General features: G+C 38.9%; 1 protein-coding gene across 8 annotated transcripts in view; it reads left to right on the top strand.

Moving 5' to 3' along the window:
• The first annotated feature begins 1,176 nt into the window (after window positions 1-1,176).
• The window catches only part of PPP1R12B (protein phosphatase 1 regulatory subunit 12B), a 221,391-nt gene continuing 201,663 nt past the window's right edge, over window positions 1,177-20,904 (top strand). For 3 of the 8 annotated variants that reach the window (XM_058700771.1, XM_058700777.1, XM_058700775.1), the window contains exon 1: window positions 1,179-1,635. In XM_058700771.1, coding sequence (XP_058556754.1) covers window positions 1,345-1,635 — 291 coding nt within the window. In that variant the 5' untranslated portion in view covers window positions 1,179-1,344. Of the gene's footprint in view, window positions 1,636-20,904 lie in introns of all 8 variants that reach the window. The other 5 variants (XM_058700772.1, XM_058700773.1, XR_009254074.1 and 2 more) reach the window with 4 other exon arrangements.

Consider the following 20,904-nt stretch of genomic DNA (forward strand, 5'->3'; position numbering starts at 1 on the left):
GGAATATAATAAAGTTTCCCTTTACAATGACCTAATCACTTGTAATAATTTTTAATGAAAAATTTTATATATACAGAAGACTATTTGAAAACATACAGAACCTAATAATTGTATATGTTCTCTTTCATTATGGACACCACATTTAATTATATTTTGTCCATGGCCTTAGCCCTGGTATAGGTATTAAATCAGGCTTACAGGTTTTATAACCAAGTTTACTGTGAATATGAAAATGTCCTGTTTGCAGCCTTGGGAATTTAGTATGCCCCATAGTTGTCGTTTTGTAACTTTGCGGGGGTGGGGGGGAGGTTAGAAATCATGAAAGACAAGGTATCAACTCTGTCTCTTAAGAATTTAAGACCCAGGATAAGGGTAGAAGAGGAGGAGGGAGAAAGAAGGGAAGTTAATATTTATTGTGAGCATAAATGTGCCAAGTATATTACTAGGTATCCTTGAATGTATTATTTGATCCACAGGACTATTCTGTGAGGTGTTACTATTCCCACTTTACAAATAAGGAAACAGGCTCAGAGCAATCAAGTAACTTGTTTAGAGAAGTCAATTCAATTTGAATTGAAAGCTTATATTCTTTCCGCTATCCTGGGATGCATCCTTTCCTGGATCTTTTTAGGGCCTAAAATTTAAGTGTCTCATTCAAAGAATTGATGTATAATATGTACCACTGTATATGTATCCATGCTCCTCCTCCCCATGCACCTTTAGGTTTACTGTGATTAATACGTATTAACGTATTATACGTTATAATGTAAATAAAACTCTAAATTTAGAACCATGGCATAGATTTGAGTCTTTCGGGTACTTTATGTCTAGTTTTCCCCAACAGAAAATAGGAATAATTACTGCCTCTTTTGCACTTCAAAGGACTGATGTGATAATTAGGGACCCAAGATTAGGCGGCAGTCACTACAAGAATAAACTACAATTCCCAAAATGCCCAAAGAGGCTGACGCCGGTCCGGGAAACAATTCCAGCTTTAGGGCAAAGGTGACCCCTCTGGGTCCCGCGGCTAAGCAGGGAGAGGCGGTCATCGCCTCTTCAATGTTGCATCCAGGGATTTGTAGTTCCCTCAAGGCCATGGCCTGCCCTCAGGGCCCGTCTCTTACTACAAGTCCCGTGACGACCCGAGGCGTGGGCAGCGCCTGCGTGTTGAAGCCGAGGGAGCGTGCGGGCGGTGCTAGTGGCGGGAGGAGTAAAGATGGCGGTGCGGGGGTCTCCGCCTTCTGCTCCCGGCTGAAGCGCTCGGAGAGAAGCGGCAGCGGCAACTGGGGCAGCAATAGCAATCCAGTGGTGGTAGTTTCAGCAGCGGCTGCTGAGGCCGGAGCAATGGCAGAATTGGAGCACCTAGGCGGGAAGCGGGCGGAGTCGGCGCGAATGCGGCGGGCTGAGCAGCTTCGGCGCTGGCGGGGCTCGCTGACAGAGCAGGAACCCGCGGAGCGACGAGGCACCGGGCGGCAGGCGCAGACTCGTCGCGGGAGCCCAAGAGTCCGCTTCGAGGACGGTGCTGTCTTCCTGGCCGCTTGCTCTAGCGGGGACACCGACGAGGTGAAAAAGCTTCTGGCAAGAGGTGCAGACATCAACACGGTCAACGTGGACGGTTTGACAGCCCTGCACCAGGTAACTCCTTTTTCGGCTTTATGGGCGTCCAGTCTCCTACCGATGAACCTGTGACCCCTGTGGGCTGCCCATGGAGAGAGTGTTAGTGTCACCGCCGAGCCCTCCCGCATGGTCCTTTGGGGCTAGTCGGTTTCATTCTTGGCCAGCTTCCTCCACTAATCAAGTCTTTTTCAGACTCCGGGGTCTCTACCTGAAGGAATAGTGTCACCCAGCTGCCTGGTCAGTGTTTGTATTTCCCTCCACCTACTTGAGTTGTCATGGTTACTGATGATTTGGTCTCCGGTGTTATCCCTATAGATTAGTCTTCTTCACTCAGTCTGGTTGGTGTGCCTGGACACCGCGGCACTCGTATAAGCATAGTCAACGTCATTTGTCTGATGCCTTCACAGAAAATTCAGTTTTCCGTTTGTGTGACCCTATGATAGATATCTTCGATCACTCAGAGAGCAAAGCCCTGTATTGGGTTGAGGCAAGCAGATCTTCTGGAACCACACCTCTTGTTTTGCTGGTTTGTAATGATTCAGAAACAGTTTGTGTCTCCTACAGCCTCCTAGAACACCCCTGACCTCATTGTCGTAGGCGTCGTCTTAGGAGCATTACCTCCCTAAGAGCTTCCTATGGAGAACCAACCTACTGAATCACTTATGTTTGTTTGATACTTGTGGAATAGCCTTTTTCCTTTCTTTTTGCTTAAAGCTTTCTATAGAAATCATTTGCCCTATCTATAGCTATAGTACGTGGATTGCGGATAACTTAACAATGCTGTGCTTAGTAATGAGACTTTTACTTCTCTCATCTTATGCAACAATTTTCTTACTTATGCAGTAACGTTCAATATATACTGACTGTCAGAACTAACTCCACTCTCCCTCCCCAAATGGAACTTCATCAGTTACTTTGGTGAGCTGAGAGCTGGACACCCACTCTTAGTCTTTCTTATTTCTCTTTTTCTGCTGTGTGTGCAAAGTCAACGTGTTGGCATGAGAACCCACTTCTAAATAATAATTCCGTTTTGGGTCCTACCACTTCACTGAATGTATCAGCCAATAGCTTAAAATTATTCCTCACTGTGTTTACAACCCTTCTCTGTCAGATGGAGGAAACTTCTTTTCATCCTATTTGTATCTGTTTTATTTTCCTGCTATAACAGTGCCCCACCTAAGGTAGCAACCAACATTTGTGTGGTCCTTTGCTGTTTAAAAATTCTTTCATATGTCTCTCCCCTATATGAATCTCAGCAGTGATTCTTGAAGTAGGTGTGGCAAGTAGTGTTGTAATTCCCGTTTTACAGATGAGGAATCTGAAGCTCAGAAAATTGTTACTTGTGCAAGATTAGGAAGGAGAGAAGTTACCCTCAGGCATGGATTTTTCAGACTTAAATTCCAGAGCTTTATATATCACCTAATAAGAAGCTGAGTATAAATAAGATATATGCTAAGGGGACCATATTCATTATTTTAAGTTTCCGAACTCTTTGAGAAGGTGAATTTTTATTTAGGAGGTTGAGATCTAGATTCTGGAAGGAACCATTTCATGGGTTTATAGATGATAGAGAAATAGAATCCAGTTTTCTGGTCCCTGTGTTCCTTTATTGAATCATGATTCTATCAAAGTATTTTTCTTAGTGTAACGCAGTAGCCCTGTTTCTTCTAAGATGACTCTGCTCTCTGAACCTGGTCCTTACCATACACATTTTAATAATGCCCCGAGAAAAGCACCTACTTTGACGTCACTCTGGTAGGTCTCCTTCTCATACAAGGTGACCACTTTTCTGTTCCCTTCTCCTGAGGCTGACCTTGTTGGTGCCTTTCCTTCTATCTTACCAACCATCCCAGATTGTGAAGTACAACTTCTCTCACTTAGTATGCTCTTCACATTCAGTAATCCTTTGAAATAGGAGAGGAAGGAGATGACAGCTCTGAGTCGTGCTTGGTTCTGTTTTTTAAAACACCTGCATATGTAATATTGGCATTCCTCCCTGTTTATAGGGCTGGCAATGAGTTGACTTGTATAGGTTTACTCAATAATAGACAAATTCAGCTAAAGACTAAACTGCTCGAAGATTTGAGGCCAAATAAATCTTATGTTGAGAAACAATCTCTTTGTTTGAACCAAGACAAGGGGCCTTTATTGGCTCAGGAACTCTTTCTCAAGTTAGTTTCCATAGAGTGACAGTATGTTTCTCCATGATCTGAAGAACTCTTAAGGTATAAAAGGTTATATTCAAAATGTGAGACTGGAGCTGCCAGTAGCTGAACAACTGATTCTGTGACTCTGTGACTCTGTCCTTCTGTGAAATGGAGAGTGGTACAATTATCTGAATTATTTAAAATATCCACCTGTTATATATGCACGATATGAATTATCAGGATAATTGCTTTCTTTCTCCCTTTTGTTTGGCCATGGCCTCTTGACCAACTGTGAATTACCATCTTGGCATGTTGGAAGAAACCCCCAGATGATACTGGTGGTTGACTTTTCTCCTTTCCCCACAAGGTCACAAGTAGGTGATTTACACTTCAGGTTGTGGTGCCTTGATGCTACTTTTGACTTAGAGACCTTTCTTTCTTGGCAGCCTTTGCTGAGGCCACGAGGTGCTTGAGTCAATGATAAGCTCCAGGGGGCCTATTAATAATACTTGAAATAGACTGAGGTAAGAAATAGCTCAAAGGTTAGACCTTCTCTTATGAAAGTCTTGGGGACTTATACAGACTAACTAAGCTTGGGTGAATAAATTGTATATGTTCTTAGTATCCCAGGGCGACCAATGAAAAAGGCTTTAATCTGATCAGATAACCCTTGAAAGCATTTCTTTGCTCCCAGAGGAATTCCCATTTCATTTATTTATATACATTATAGGGCATGAAGTGTGGGTTAATAATTTTGTGCGCAGTGGTACTTCTTGAAATTTATTTTTATTTATTTATTTTGCAAGGTTGATTATTATCACCTATCTTTGTATCCTTAGTGTTATGATCTTGGGTGCTCTAAGTCTAGATATAAGCTCTTAAAACTGTATCTGCCATCTTGTTGGGCTGCTGTAAGAGACAGGTGCTTGTTTTCAGAAAGATTTTCTGGGATTTGTTAGAATGAATGCCTGCTTATTTCTTCAAAATATAGTTTATTGGGACTTATATCTGTGTTGGGTGTAGTGGATGCTAATGTCAGTCCACATAGAGACCAGAATGAGTCTATACTTGACTCAGAAACTCAGGTTGGTTTTGTAATGGTCTCAGAGTCCGAGTTTGGACCCTCAGAGTCATCCCAGACTGGAATTCAACTCCTAGTGTTTTCTGTTATTCTAGAGCTGCCCCAATCTGACCTGTAGCTTCAGGGAGATTAAAAATATCTACTTCTCGGGAAGAAAGGTGGAGATAGAAACAGATGAGAAGGGAAGGAGGAAAGGCAGAACAATTTATATTCAGAGTGAGACAGGGTTAAGCAGAAGACTAAGATGATAATGTGTTCAATTCAGTATAAAATAGTATGTATGTGTGCCAATAGGTATGGTGAAATAAAACGTGTGTGTGTGTGTCTGTGTGTGTGTGTGTGTGTTTTAAAGTAATCTCGGGCCGCCTTGGTGGCTCAGTCAAGTGTCCGACTTTGGCTTAGGTCATGATCTCACAGTTCGTGGGTTTGAGCTCTGCATCGGACTCTGCACAGACCATGTGAAGCCTGCTTGGGATTTTCTCCCTCTTTCTGCCCCTCCCTTGCTTGAGCTCTCTCTTTCTCAAAATAAATAAATAAACTTTGAAAGAAAATAAAATAAGGGGTGCCTGGGTGGCTCAGTCAGGTAAGTGTCTGACACTTGATTTCGGCTCAGGTCACCATCTCACAGTTCATGAGGTTGAGCCACACGTTGGGCTTTTTACTGACAGTGCCTGCTTGGGATTCTCTCTCTCACTCTCTCCTCCTATCCCACGTGCTCTCCCTCTCTCTCTCTCAAATAAATAAACTTAAACAAAAAACAAAAAATAAATAAAATAATCTCTATGCCCAATGTGGGGCTTGAACCCATGACCTCAGGATCAAGGGTCACGTGCTGTATGGACTGACCCAGTCAGTGTCCCTAAAACTTGTATTCTTAAAAAAAATTTTTTTTTTTTTAACGTTTATTTATTTTTGAGACAGAGAGAGACAGAGCATGAACGGGGGAGGGTCACAGAGAGAGGGAGACACAGAATCTGAAACAGGCTCCAGGCTCTGAGCTGTCCGCACAGAGCCCGACGCGGGGCTCGAACTCATGGACCGCGAGATCGTGACCTGAGCCGAAGTCGTACGCTTAACAGACCAAGCCACCCAGGCGCCCCTAAAACTTGTATTCTTAACCTTTCTCTCTCTCTCTCTCTCTTTTTTTTTTTTTTTTTTTTTTACATTTATTTTTGAGAGACAGAGAGAGACAGAGCACAAGGGGGAGAGGGGCAAAGAGAGAAGGAGACATAGAATCCAAAGCAGACTCCAGGCTCTGAGCTGTCAGCACAGGGCCTGACATGGGGCTCGAACTCGTGAACTATGAGATCATGACCCGAGGTGAAGTTGGACGCTTAACTGACTGAGTCACCCAGCACCCTTTAACCGTTTCTCTTTTATTCCAGGTTTATTACTTATTTCACTTATAGTTCCATCTGTGAAATGACTTTGCCTTACCCTATATATTGAATTTTGCTTAGTGTCAGGACCCAAGGCAATATGGGATTAAGGAAATCTTATTGGCTGCTTCATTATTGTGGATCTAGAATAGTCATCCTGAGTCATTTACTCTTCAGATTGGTTGATATGATGCATCAGGCTATGTTGGGCACCTGGCCCCTTGCCTTATGAGTATTAGTCCCAAGTTTCCATGCCATAGTGGACCTCAGAGCCAGATTTGAAAAATAGGCTTATTTTTATGGTGGGGTATTTTTCCATGTTGTTTTGTTTTGGTTTGGTTTGAGTACAGATGTAAGTGACTTTTATTCATTTCCTAGCCAAGTTTTTGTTGCCCCGATCTTAAAATCCATCTTGTAGAGTAGCTATATGCTATCATTTGGGCTTATAGAGTCTTCTCTGTGGGTATTTTTAAATAGGTAAGCTGTCAGTGTGTGTAGTTTAAGCATAATTCTGCTAAAGGTAGAAGGTTGGACAAGTTTCGTTGGTAAATTAAAATTAGGTCATTGCTTGCTTATTTTTATTTTTAAGTATTTTTTTAAATTAAAGGATATATACAGTATATACAGTATAATTCACCTTTTTTACATGTAGAGTTCTGTGAATTGTGACAAATACATGCAGTTGTGTAACCACCGCCGCAGTCAAGATATAGAGGATTATTGTTATCCCCAAGATTTCTTTGTGCTCCTCGTAGCCAACTCCTCCTCCCACCCCCAGCCCATGGCAGTCATTCATCCATGTTCTGTTCCCATAACCACAGTGCCATATAGATGAATCATACAGCATGAAGCCTTTTGAATCTGGCTGCTTTCATTTGCTAGAACGCATTGACATCCATCCATTTTGTTGCATGTGTCGGTAGCCCAGTGGTCTTTATTGCTGAGTGGTAGTCCAGCATATATATGGAAGTACTATAGTTTGTGTATCCATTCACCAGTTGAAGGACATTTGGATTATTTCCAGTTTTGGGTAATAATGAGTAAAACTGCTAGAAGCATTTGCATTCACATTTTTGTGTGGATATGTTTCATTTCACTTTGGTTAAATTCCTAGCAGGGGGATAACTGAGTCATGTGGCAATGAACTTTAAAAGAAACTGCCAGACTTCTTAAGTGGCTTTACCATTTTGCATTCCAACTAGCAATGTATGAGTTCCAGTTGCTTCATCCTTCCTGTACTTGGTATTATCTTTTTATTTAAGCTCTTTCTAATAGTTACGTAGTGATAAGTCAGTTTTAATGACTGTAGTAATAATAGTAGTAACAGGAGCTGTAGTAGTTAGTAGTAGTTATTGTAACGCCCATTTATGTGGTATTTACTCTGAGCCAAGGACGCTTCCAAGTTCTTTTAATATATGAACTTGTGTGTAATACTTAAAACAGCTCATGAGTAAGGTATTATTATTAGTATTATTGTCTGGATTTTACAGAGATGGGGAAACTGAGACACTGCCCATGGTCACACAGATAGTAAATGGCAGAGCTAGAATTTATTTGAGCCCAGGCAGTCTGACTGTAGAGTCCGTGTTCTTAACTATATGTTGCCTCTTACTGGACTAAATTGCCTCTCATTCTTAAAAAATTTAGGAAATGAGGGGCGCCTGGGTGGCGCAGTCGGTTAAGCGTCCGACTTCAGCCAGGTCACGATCTCGCGGTCTGTGAGTTCGAGCCCCGCGTCAGGCTCTGGGCTGATGGCTCGGAGCCTGGAGCCTGTTTCCGATTCTGTGTCTCCCTCTGCCTCTGCCCCTCCCCCGTTCATGCTCTGTCTCTCTCTGTCCCAAAAATAAATTAAAAACGTTGAAAAAAAATTCTTTAAAAAAAAAAAATTTAGGAAATGAAATTATAAAAAAAATTGAAAGTGATTTAAAATCAGGCTACTTGGAGTATATCTCCAATATATATCTCCAATAGTTAATATACTATTAACATTTTAGTATATTCCTTTCAGATTTCTTTTTTAACATTATATTGAGTTTATATGTATGTGTGTAAGAACGTCTTTACAAAGTTGGTATCATACATTGTCTCCTGGTTTTTTCACTTAATTTTCCTTGTAATTGTTTTCCTGTATCATTAAATATTCTTTGAAAGTAAAGTTTTTGATGTTTGAATAATATATCATCATTTGGATATGGTTTACTGTATTATCTTCCTTGTGAGAGATTTTATTAGATTGTTAATTTGTAGCTAATATTGAATACCCAATAGCAGATTGTCTGTATGCTAAAGTGTATGTTTGTTGATAGATAGGTATAGTTTCTGCCCTCAAGGAACTCAGAGCCTGGTTTGGAGATAGATAGATAGATAGATAGATAGATAGATAGATAAATAAATAAACAATTAGTTTTAGAGTGATAATTTCTATGATAACAGGCAAAGATGCACTCCTAAGTGGAGGGACAAAGGAAGGCAGTCCATGATGGTGCAGCAGTGTGGGCAGAGAAATAGGAGTAAATCTGGTGTGCAGGCAGAGGGGACACAGCAGGGTCCAAATGGATGCATTTGGAGAGTTAGGGAAGGGGTGAGGATAACATCCTAGAGGACTTTGAGTATCAAACACCAGACCAAGAATGCTTGATGGAGTCCTTAGCAGAAGACTTTTGTGGGTTTGAGCAGGGGAGTTAACCCAACCAAAGCAGCATTAAGGAATATGAAGCTGCATTTGGATTTCAGAATGAATGGAAGGACACAGATGAAAGAACCAGCTGAGGAGCACCTGGGTGGGTCAGTTGGTTAAGCATCCGACTCTTGGTTTTGGTTCAGGTCATGGTCTCAGAGTTCGTGAGTTCAAGTCCCATGTCGGGCTCTGCGCTGATAGCACGAAACCTGCTTGGATTCTCTCTCTCTCTCTCTCTCTCTCTCTCTCTCTCTCTCTCTCTCTCTCTCTTTCTCTCTCTGCCCCTTCCCCCTCCAAAATAAATAAATAAACTTGAAAGAAAGAACCAGCAGAGAGGATGGAGATGAGAAAGGAAAGAATAATACAGTTCTAGCCTGTGAGTCTGAAAGAATTTTGTTATTCAGATGGATATAGGAGTTAGTATAGTTGTGGACCAAGGAGCTCTGAGGACATCCAAGTAGAAATACTGTATCCGTGATTCAAGACTAGTCATCACCTCCCTATATAGGGTCCAGTCTCCTCATATTTAAAATGAGAGAGTTGGATATTAGCATAAAGGTGAGAGTCGAAGCAGTGAGTGTGGAAGACAAGAGGAGAAAATATAAAAGAGAAGAACAAAAAACACAATTAGGTGGTAGGCAGAGGATGCAGAGTTCCAATTAGAGCCATAGGAGTGTGTGGTAGGCTGACTAATGTCCCCTCAAAGATGTCTATATCCTAATCCCCATAACCTGTAAATATGTTACCTTGTATGGCAAAGGGACTTTGTAGATGTGATTAAGTTTAGGGTCTTGAAATGGGAAGATTATTTTGGATTATCCAGGTGAGTCCAATATAATCACAAGGGTCTTTATAGGAGGGAGGCAGGCAGGAGATCAGAGTCAGTAGTAGATGTGATGATAGAAGCAAGAGACTGGAGTGATTTGAGGAAGGGTCTGTGAGCCAAGGAATGCAGGCAGCCTCTGAAAAAGGCAAGGAAATGGAGCCTCCCCTCAGAGTCTCAAGAAGGAGTTAGCCCTGCTGAAAACTTGATTTTAGCCCAGTGAGACTGAGTTCAGACTTCTGATCTGCAGGTCTGTAAGATAATAAATATGTACTGTTTTAAGCTACTAAATTAAAAAAATATTTTTTTAACGTTTGTTCATTTTTGAGAGACAGAGAGAGACAGAGCATGCATGGGGGAGGGGCAGAGAGAGAAGGAGACACAGAATCCAAAGCAGGCTCCAGGCTCTGAGCTGTCAGCACAGAGCCCCACAAAGGGCTTGAACCCACCAGTCATGAGATCATGACTTGAAGTTGGATGCTTAACCAGCAGAGCCACTCAGGTGCCCCGAAGCTACTAAATTTGTAGTAATTTGTTACACCAGCAATAGGAAACTAATACAGAGGAGAACCAAGAAAGCACGGTGATATTGAGTAGTTTCAAGGAATGGATGGTGAATAATGTGAAAGGAAATTGAGAAGAAGACCAAAACAAAACAAAACAACAACAACAACAAAAAACAAAAGCAAAAACTGTTGGATTTGGTCATATATAACCGTTAAAGAACAGTTTCAATAGAAGGATGTTTTTGAGGGCTTTTGTGGAGATTATATGAAGTTTTTTCATATTAAGGATAACTTAAGTTAATCTTTCTGTTGATTTTTGGAAGTAAAAAACTAGATTTGCCATCAATATGATTCTGTGAATTAGGACCCAAAATATGTGAGAAGACTCCTAAAAAGCTAGCTTTTGGCTAGTTCAAAATAATGAAAATGGTTTCATTATTTATGAGTTAAGAATATTTTAGAATATTAAATGTGATACTGGACCCCAAAGGTTATATTCCTATTACTGAAGAGCTGATTAGCTAGTTGAGATTATTTTATTTCCCAGTTCTGGTTTGGCCTATTTCCCACTCGTTAGCACTGGCAGCCTTAGGGGAGCAGTAGTAGGGAGGTTAGTACCAATAAACAATTTCTTTTGCCATTTATTCTTTCACATTCATTTGTTGAATCTCTACTCGGTGCTTGACTCTGTACTTCTTGTTACTTGTTACTTAGCAATTGATACATTTTTAGAAATGAACTAGAATTTGGGGAATGCTCTCCAGGATAGCTGGTTCCTATTATCATTTATAATAGGAAATTGGCTACCTAGTGATTTTCTATTTTAGCATTCTGGGTTTGGGGTATTTTATTCATCCGTATTTGTGATTATTTTCATCTATGCTTGTGGATTCACACATTTCTACTTAAAGATGGTGAAAAGTGGAAGTTTGAGACCTTTAATATATCTTTATGTTTTAACAGAGTAATAATAAATCCAGATTAGTGATCTTGACCCAGAATTTTATATAGGGCAAGGAATTGAAACCTCGTTTGGATTGCTAACTAAGTTTGTTAACTTGGGGCAGGGGATGTGTTGGGGATTCCCCCCTCCCCTGCTTTTGAAGCATTTATTTATTTATTTATTGAGAGTGAAAGAGAGCGGGTGTGTATAGTGAGAGAGGGGCAGAGAGAGAAGGAGAGAGAATCTTAAGCAGGCTGTATTCACACCCTGTATGAGCCTGACCTGGGGCTCCGTCTCACCATGGTGAGATCATGACCTGAGCCAAAATCAAGAGCCAGACACTTTACTGTCTGAGCCACCCAGACGCCCCTGAAATGTAATGTAAAAACTTGTTTTTTAAATCTTAGATTTTATTTATTTTATTTTTATTGTTTTAAAATTCTATTTTTTTAAAAATTTAAATCCAAGTTAGTTTTTTAACATATAGTGTAATAATGGTTTCAGGAGTAGAATTTAGTGAGTCATCACTTACATATAACACCCAGTGTTCATACCAACAAGTGTCCTCCTTAATGCCCATCACCCATTTAGCCCATCCCCTGACCCAATACCCCTCCAGCAACCCTCAGTTTGTTCTCTGTATTATATTTTTTATTAACAAAAATTTTTTTAATGTTTATTTATTTTTGGGAGAGACATAGAGTGCGAATGGGGGAGGGGCAGGGAGAGACAGAGAGAAAGAGAGAGAAGGAGACACAGAATCTGAAGCAGGATCCAGGCTCTGAGCTGTCAGCACAGAGCCTGATGCGGGGCTCAAACTCACAGACCATGAGATCATGACCTCACCCAAAGTTTGACACTTAACTGACTGAGCCACCTAGGAGCCCCTGTTCTCTATATTTTAGAGTCTCTTATGATTTGTCTCCCTCTCTGTATTTATCTTATTTTTCCTTCCCTTCCCCTATGTTCATCTGTTTTGTTTCTTAAATTCCACATATGAGTGAAATCATGTGATATTTATTTTTCTCTGACTTATTTTCTCTTACCACAATACATTCTAGTTCCATCCACATTGTTGCAAATGGCAAGATTTCATTCTTTTTGATCGCTTAGTAATATTCCATTGTGTATATATCTATTTTTTAAGTAATCTCTGCACCCATTGTGGGGCTCAAACTCACAATCTGGAGATCAAGAGTTGCTCGCTATATCAACTGAGCTAGCCAGGCACCCCTTAAATCTTAGATTTTAGATTGTAAACAGTTTGAGTAAATTTGGGGGGCTTGAAGTTTTATCAGGCAATGATGAGTTTATATTCATTTCGTGAGTCAATTTAATTGGAAAACTGAATCCTTAGTTCTTAATATTGAAAATTGATCTGCATGTGGCTTCTAATGAATATTGTAGTACATTGTAGTTATGGGATGGATTTGTGTAAAAATTTAGAAAAGATTTTGTACCTAGTATCTTAAACATTGTCATACTCTGGCAATCTTTTGGAATTATATTTAAATGCAATTTTGGGAAGGCATTTTATATTGCCATGCTCTGAATATTCATCTGTGATATATATAGTATACAACTTGGCTGTTACATGTGAATTTTTGGTCTAATGACCCACTTTCTTTTTATTTTTTAGAGAGCTTTTTAATTGGGGCAACCGGGTGGCTCAGTAAAGCGTATGACTTCAGCCCAGGTCATGGTCTCATGGTTTGTGAGTTCAAACCCCATGTTAGGCTCTGTGCTGACAGCTTGGAGCCTGCTTTGGAATCTGTGTCTCCCTCACTCTCTGCCCCTCCCCTGCTCATGCTGTGTCTCTGTCTCTCTCAAAAATAAGTAAACATTAAAAAAAACCTTTTTTATTATAGATTATTTCAAAATATAAAATATAAAGGTAAAGAGAATAGTATAAATGAATTCCCAAAACTTATCAACTCAGGGCATCTGAGTGGTTCAGTTGGTTAAGCGTCTGGCTCTTGGTTTCAGCTCAGGTCATGATCTCATGTTTTGTGGGTTCGAGCCCCGCATCGGACTCCATGGCCTGCTTGGGATTCTTTCTCCCTCTCTCGGCCCCTCTCCCTGACTCAAAAAACAAAAACAAAATGAAAAAACCAAAGTTAAAAACATCAACTCATGGCCAATCTTATTTCATTTATAGGTCCTTTTCTCCTTATCCCCAATATACTGGATTATTTTACATCCAGCCTCAGATATAACATACTTTTGTTTGTCAATATTTCAATATGTATATCTAAAAAATGGGAATGTAATAAAAACAATCACAATCTCTTTATCACACCTAAAAATTGAACACTTACTCCTTAAAATTATAAAATATTCAATAGTGTTTAAATTTCCCTGATGGTTCATAGATTTTTTTTTTTTACAGTTTTATTTAAATTAGGATTCACATAAGGTCTGCATTGGTTCATATGTACCTTAAGACCCTCTTAATCTATAGTTTCCTCTTCACTTTTTTCCTCTGCATCTTATTTGTTGAAAAACAGGATTGTTTGTACTATAGTTTCCCACAATCTGGATTTTGCTGACTGTATGCTTGTAGTGTTAACATGTTCGTTTGTCTCCTGTATTTTCTATAAATTGGTAATCAGATCTAGAGATTTGATCTGATTCAGATTTAAATTTTTTGGTAAAAGTACATCATGGCTGGTGGTGTATATTACTTTCAGGGGGCATATAATATCTAGTTATCTCTCTCGTTGTGGTTTAATGGCGTTGGTGGCCTAATAGAATTTTGATGTTTCCAGCCAGTCTTGACTACACCTGAATTTTAGGAATTCATTCATTCTTTTAATTATCATCACATTGTCTTGTGCTGACCCTCTAATTGGGATACCAGTGATCAAATAATGTAAATTGTGAGCATTGTGAATAAAATGGTTAATATAGGTTATAGTATATTGACTGTTGGAAGGCTTGATGTGGTACTTAGCCCATTTAGATTAGTACCCTTCATGTGTCAATATTTGTCAGTGATGATCACAATGGAGTAAGCTTTCTCTATTACCTTTCCATATCCATTTCATTAACTCTCAACTGAAGTTCCTCTTGTTTTGAAATAGTGTTCACTTTCATGGAGCACCTGGGTGGCTCCATTAGATAAGTGTCCTACTTCGGCCCAGGTCATGATCTTCCAGTTCATGAGTTCAAGCCCCGCATCCGGCTCTCTGCTGTCAGTGCAGGGCTCGCTTGGGATCCTCTTGTCTCCCTCTCTCTCTGCCCCTCTCATATTCTCACATGCTCTTTCTTTCTCTGTCTCTCTCTCTCAAAAATAAATAAAACATTAAAAAAAGTTCCAGTTCATAATATGGTTTCTTGTCCCCTAAGATAACCACCAGCCCTTGGCTTTCATTATAAGAGAAAGCCTGAAAGCCTCCAAAGAAAATTTTAAAAAATAAAGAGAGTAAATTGGCTACACAAGAAGAGAGACTTTCTTTATAGACACCTGGCCTTATAAGGGAGAAGATAGGAAGAGAAGAGTGTCTATTTGAAGTGCATGTTTGGGGCAGTCAACGGTAGGCAAATGATGTGCTTATCTTAAAAAATGGAAGTGACATTTGGAACATTTATATGGAGATTGGGTTGGCTGACTTTGTGTTGTGCTCTTTGAGGCAGAGGAGAGATTTGCCCTTCTAATTGAAGGTGAATTTCACAGTAGGGTGTATGGTTTTATGAACTGTGTTTTATTTGTATGAACATTTCATGGAAGCAGGTTTACTTTCTTTCTGCTTCTCTGCAACATTTTTGCCAGGTTTCTTATTCTTATTAACTATTTTAATTCATTTATTTCTTTTTTAAATCAATTGGCTTAGCTATGAGATATGACTGTAAAGTGCCAAGGTGGATTGTGTTTGGGTCTTTTGGACACAGCTTCAGTGTTTTATGGTCACTCCTCTTGTATTGATTTTCCTCCCCATGTTTAGATTGTTTTTCTTTGACAGTAAATAGCAAGAAAAATGAGGTCAAAAGAATGACTCAATTCATTATAAATCACCAGAGGTAATGGAAAATGATTTGAAGGATGACTGATCTGTATTCTAACTGTTGAGAAACGTTTCACCTGGTGGGGAGCTCCTGCAGCACATGGGCCCAAGTGAGAAGGCCCTTCCATTCGAGTCTCACCAAGTGCCATACTGGGCTAGTATGAGGAGAATTTTACTGCTGGAACTCCTTTTTTCTTTTTTTTTTTTTTAAGTTTATTTATTTTGACAGAGAGGAGCAGGGGCAGAGAGAGAGAGGGAGAGAGAGAAGAGATCCCAAGCAGCCTTTGCACTGTCAGTGCAGAGCCTGTGACATGGGACCCGAACCCATGAACCATGAGATCATGACCTGAGCCGGTATCAAGAGCTAGGCGCTCAACAAACTGAACTGCCCAGGCACCCCTACTGCTAGAACTCTTAAGTTCTTAGTAGATATTTAAAATAAGAAACATATTTTTGATTGGTATCAGTTTTCAGCTGAGAGTAGACTCTGATTTGCCTTATTTCAGTTCTTTCTGTGCTATAAGTCAGTCTATGACAAGATCAAGGCTCAAAGGTTTTCATAGGGAAATAACTTAGAAATATAATGACTTTTGTGTTTCTGTTTCTACTCAGTATCTAAGTTATTATTAAGAAGGCTCTTATCTTATTTATTTTTAATATCAAGAGAAGAGAAAATTCCTGTTTTGCCTATACTGCACTTCTGTGGTTTAGATCTTTAAAAATTTGCATAATCCTTTATTAATTGTTTTTGGCCAATTACTTATTGGGTCTTTCTAGATGCCAGATCCTATAGTAGATGCTGAGATACAAAGATGGCATAGTCCCTGCCCTTAGGGATTCTGTAGTTATTGGGAAACTCATAGTTTTAAAGATATGATCTGGTTCGTATTGCTCCCATTTAGCATTGAATCCATTTCCCATTATCCTGTTCATAGTAAAAGTGGAAAAAGGGTATTGATCATTATCGATAATTTGCCTTTGTATGTTTTTATTTTTTAATATTTATTTATTTATAAATGTCTAGTTTTTGAGGGTTTTTTTTTTAAGTTTATTTATTTATTTTGAGAGAGAGAGCACGAGAGCAGAGAGCACGAATTGGGGAGGGGCAGAGAGAGAGGGAGGGAGAGGGAATCCTGAGCAGACTCCTTACTGTCAGCGCAGAGCCCAACATGGGGCTTAAACTCACAAACCGTGAGATCATGACTGAAATTGCTTAGCTAACTGAGTCATCCAGGCACCCCGCCTTTGTATATTTTTAGATTATCAAATCTTTGCCCTCAGCTTTGTGTAATTCAGTCCTTATTAGCCTTCTCTAATCTAATGAACATGACCATCCTTTTAGTTTAATTTAAGATCAATTCCAAGTCAATAATAATTTGCTATCTGTCCTGTGGATTTTCAAACTCTCCAGCTCCCTTTGGGCTGAAGAGTCAGCAATGGCTCCAGCTCTGGGGACTGACTCTAGGGTAAAAGACTGTTACCAGGCCACTTGAAAGCAGAGTTGCAGGACTAGCCATTATGTTTTTGTTTTGTTACAGGATTATCAAATTCCAGGACTTGGTAGCAAAAAGAACATTAGAGGACAACATCTGATCCACCTCTGTCACTTTACAAATGAGATAATCCGAGGCCTAGAAAGAAGCTAAAAGAATTCCATAAGCATGGGAGAAATAAAATATAATGAAATGTTTTATTTATAAAATGAATGATCCAGTTTCTGCTGATACTCTTTTTTATCTGTGAAAATGTGGTTGTTTGCAACATTACTTTGGGATGACAACTTATTATTTCTCTTTTGCAGACTTCAATATAGTAGAAACCTCATGCTATAATTATTCACATTTTACATTTAACTTATTCATGTCTGTACTTATTGCTAAGTAGCATCATAGCATTAAAGCAAAATTACGTAAAAGAAAAAAACAATTCGTTAGTACAAATATTGCCCTAATATATCAACTATTTTCATTTTTCTTTGTTCTTTCCCAGGCTATGTTGAGTTTTACAAATATTTTATATGGTAGAACTCACAGCATGTCATAATTACACCAAACACTGTTTACTTGAGTGTCCACGTACCAAGTGTTGCATTATGCATTTTGCTTTTTGAATTATTTTTAGGGGCACCTGGGTGGCTCAGTCAGTTAAGCGTCCGACTTCAGCTCAGGTCACAATCTCGCGGTCCATGAGTTCGAGCCCTGCGTCGGGCTCTGGGCTGATGGCTCAGAGCCTGGAGCCTGCTTCGGATTCTGTGTCTCCCTCTCTCTCTGCCTCTCCCCCATTCATGCTCTCTCTCTGTCTCAAAAGTAAATAAACGTTAAAAAAATTAAAAAATAATAATAAATTATTTTTACATCAACAACTCTACCACATAGGTGGTATTATTCCATTTAATAATAAGGAAGTAGAATCAGAGAAGGTAATTTGCTCTCACCTAGGTCTCATTGAATCCAGGTCTGTGTGACTCAGAAGCTTCAAGTTTTCTACCAGGTTATGCTGCTTTTCTGATCTCCATTTAGACCTTTTGTTTATTTTTTTAAAAGTAGGCTCTACGCCCAACATGGGGCTTGAACTCATGACCCCAACATCAAGAGTCACCACTGATTGAGCCAGCCAGGCACCCCTAGACCTTTTGTTTATTTTTAAAAGGCCTCTTAGGTGCATACCATTTTGAGTTGAGGAGGGGATTTCTTTTTTGCCTTCTATTGCCCCTTTGATTTTTACATTGTCAGAATTCTGTGTCTATTTTGTGAGATGATACATTGCTTCCCTACCTCTTTCATGGCATGGCATGTGCAGAAAATGACATTTGTATATAGCACACTTGGTAAACTTGGAAGACATGATAGTTTGGTATAAAAATTCATTGTATTCTCTTTAACATATCATGATAAAATCTATTAAAAATCAGACTTCGGTTAATTGTTAGCATTAAGATCCATAACTAAGAAATACGAGTGTCTGGCTGGCTTAGTTGGTGGAGCATGTGACTCTCGATCTTGGGGTGTGAGTTCAAGCTCCATGTTGGGTGTAGAGATTACTTAAAAATAAAATCTTTAAAAAAAAAATAAGAAAAGAAAATCAGTATTTAAAAAATAAATAGACCAAGAAGTAACAATCAAGAAATGAGCAAAATTAGTTATGGCTTATTTAGGAACACCTAATGATAGCAGACGTATCAGTACTGACGATCTTGATCATGATGATAATTATGACACATCTATCTTCTCTCTAGTTGGAAACAATGTGGGAAAACTGGAGCAAATTCAATTGAAAAGCAAAATATTTTATATGTGCATGCAAAACAGAACTTCACTGGTGTTGAACAGTGCAGACTAAAATTAAAATATAGATGAAAATGATTCAATAGGAAGATCAAGGAAAGGGCTATTTTATGAAGTCACTATAGCAAGCTCTCTGGCAATGGTGTTTTATATGCAAAAATTATTATTTCTAAATTTAGGAAGTCTGCAGAAGGAGCCATATAAATTAAATATAATTTTACCGATTTAAAATTTGTATTGGTTGTAAAACATTTTTTAATAACAATACAAACTTTCAGAAGATCTTTGTGTCATCTTGTAACCCATTTGTATTACAATATATGATTGGTAAGATCTGATAGAAAGCTTTTAAGATCAAATACATTAATAGCACTCAGTAAAGATTGATTATTATTATTATGTTGAGTTGGTATAGCAAAATGGTTAAGATTATGGTTAAGATATACCTGGGTTCTAGTCCCAGCTTTGCATTTTACATCAGCTTTATGTAAGCTGTCTGAGCACAGTGCCTGATTCTCAATAGACACTTGGGTGATTTTTCCATTAGTCTTGAGATGAAGACCAAAATCTTTAATGAGACCTTGTCGCGACCTGCCAGGCACTATATGATCTGATCGCCATCACTATTTGATCTGATCTCCATGTGATCTGTATGAACTCATTTTTCTTCTTTTTCATTCCACTCCAGCCACGTTGGCCTCCTTCTTGTTTCTGAAAAACTCCAGTTGCTTTTCCTGCTGAAGGGGCTTGCATCTGTGCCTTGTGCCTAGAATGTGGCTTCATCAGATAGCCACATGGCTTGCTTTTTCACTTCCTACAGATATTTACTCAGATGTTACCTTTGCAACAAAGCACTCCCTGGCCATCTATCGAAAAATTTCAGATGAACTTTCTTCATTTTCTTGTTTTTAAAAATTGAGGTATATTTCACATTTAGTAAAATACATAGATCTTAAAAATGTAGTTTGTGGGGCGCCTGGGTGGCTCAGTCGGTTAAGAGTTCAGCTCTGGATTGTGGCTCAGGTCGTGACCTTGTGGTTTGTGAGTTTGAGCCCCACATTGGGCTTCATGCTGGCAGTGTGGAGCCTGCTTAGAATTCTCTGTCTCTCAAAGGAAATAAATAAACTTAACAAAATGTATAGATTGATGGTTTTTGGCAATGTATACAACCATGTAACTGTCACCCAAGTCAAGAAATAGGACATTTTCATCACCCTTGAAAAGTTCCCGTTTGAACTCTTCCCAGAGCGATCATTATTATGATTCCTATCATTCTAGGTTAGTTTGGCTCTTCTTAAAGTGGAATATATAATATGTGCTTCTTTGTGTTTGGTTTCTTGAACATGTTTTTGAAGTTTATCCATTTTTTGTGTATCAGTAGTTCATTCTTCTTACGACTGAGCAGTACTCCATTTTGTGAATATTTCACAATTTGTTTATCTTGATATTGATTGACTTTTGGGTTCTTTCTTTCCTTCTTCCTTTCTCTTACTCTTCCTCCTCTTCCTTCTATTATGAATAAAGCTGCTATAAATATTGTTCTACTGTATAAGTCTTTTTGTAGATCTATGTTTTCCTTTCTTTTGGGTACATACCGACAGATGAAATTGCTAGGTTGTAAAGTATATGGAATTTTAACTTTATTAACAACTTCCAGTCTTCCAATGTGGTTATACCATTTTACACTAGCACTATCCATGAATGAGAGTTCTGTTTGCTCCACCTCCTTCTTAATTTTTGATATTGTCAGTCTTTTTTGTTGTTGTGTCTTTTTAATATTAGCCATTCTAGTGTTTGTATATTGCTCTCATTGCGGTTTTAATTTGGGATGACTAATGATGTTAAACACCTTCTCATGTACTTATTTGTCATTTGGAGAGAGAGAGAGGTGTCTGATTCAAATATTTTACAGTTAAAAATATTTTTTGGTCTTTTTGTTATTGATTTGTAGATTTGTAGGTATTCTTGATATTTTCTGGTTACAAATCCTTGGTCAGATCGGTATTGTAAATCTTTTCTTTCAATCTATGAATCTATGACTTCTTTTTCATGTTCTTAACTTTTTGTGTTTTGTTTTCATGTTATCTTTTTTTTTTTAATAAATTTTTAGATTTCTAAGAAAGTTGCAAAGATAGTTCAGGAAGTTCTTGTATACCCTTCACCCAGCTTCCCCTAGTATCGACATCTTACATAACTGTGGTACCTTTGTCAAAAGTATCATTTTTTTTAAAAATGTTTATTTATTTATTTTGAGAGAGAGAGAGACCGACTGTGTGCATGCAGTGGGGAGGGGCAGAAAGTGAAGGAGAGAGAATCCCAAGCAGGCTCTGTACTGTCAGTGCAGAGCCTGATGTGGGGCTCAGTCCCACAAACCATCAGATCATGACCCGAACCAAAACCAAGAGTCAGATGCTTAACCCACTGAAACATCATCTTTAAAAAA

Source organism: Neofelis nebulosa, chromosome 15, assembly GCF_028018385.1.
Source record: "Neofelis nebulosa isolate mNeoNeb1 chromosome 15, mNeoNeb1.pri, whole genome shotgun sequence".
NCBI lineage: Eukaryota > Metazoa > Chordata > Mammalia > Carnivora > Felidae > Neofelis > Neofelis nebulosa.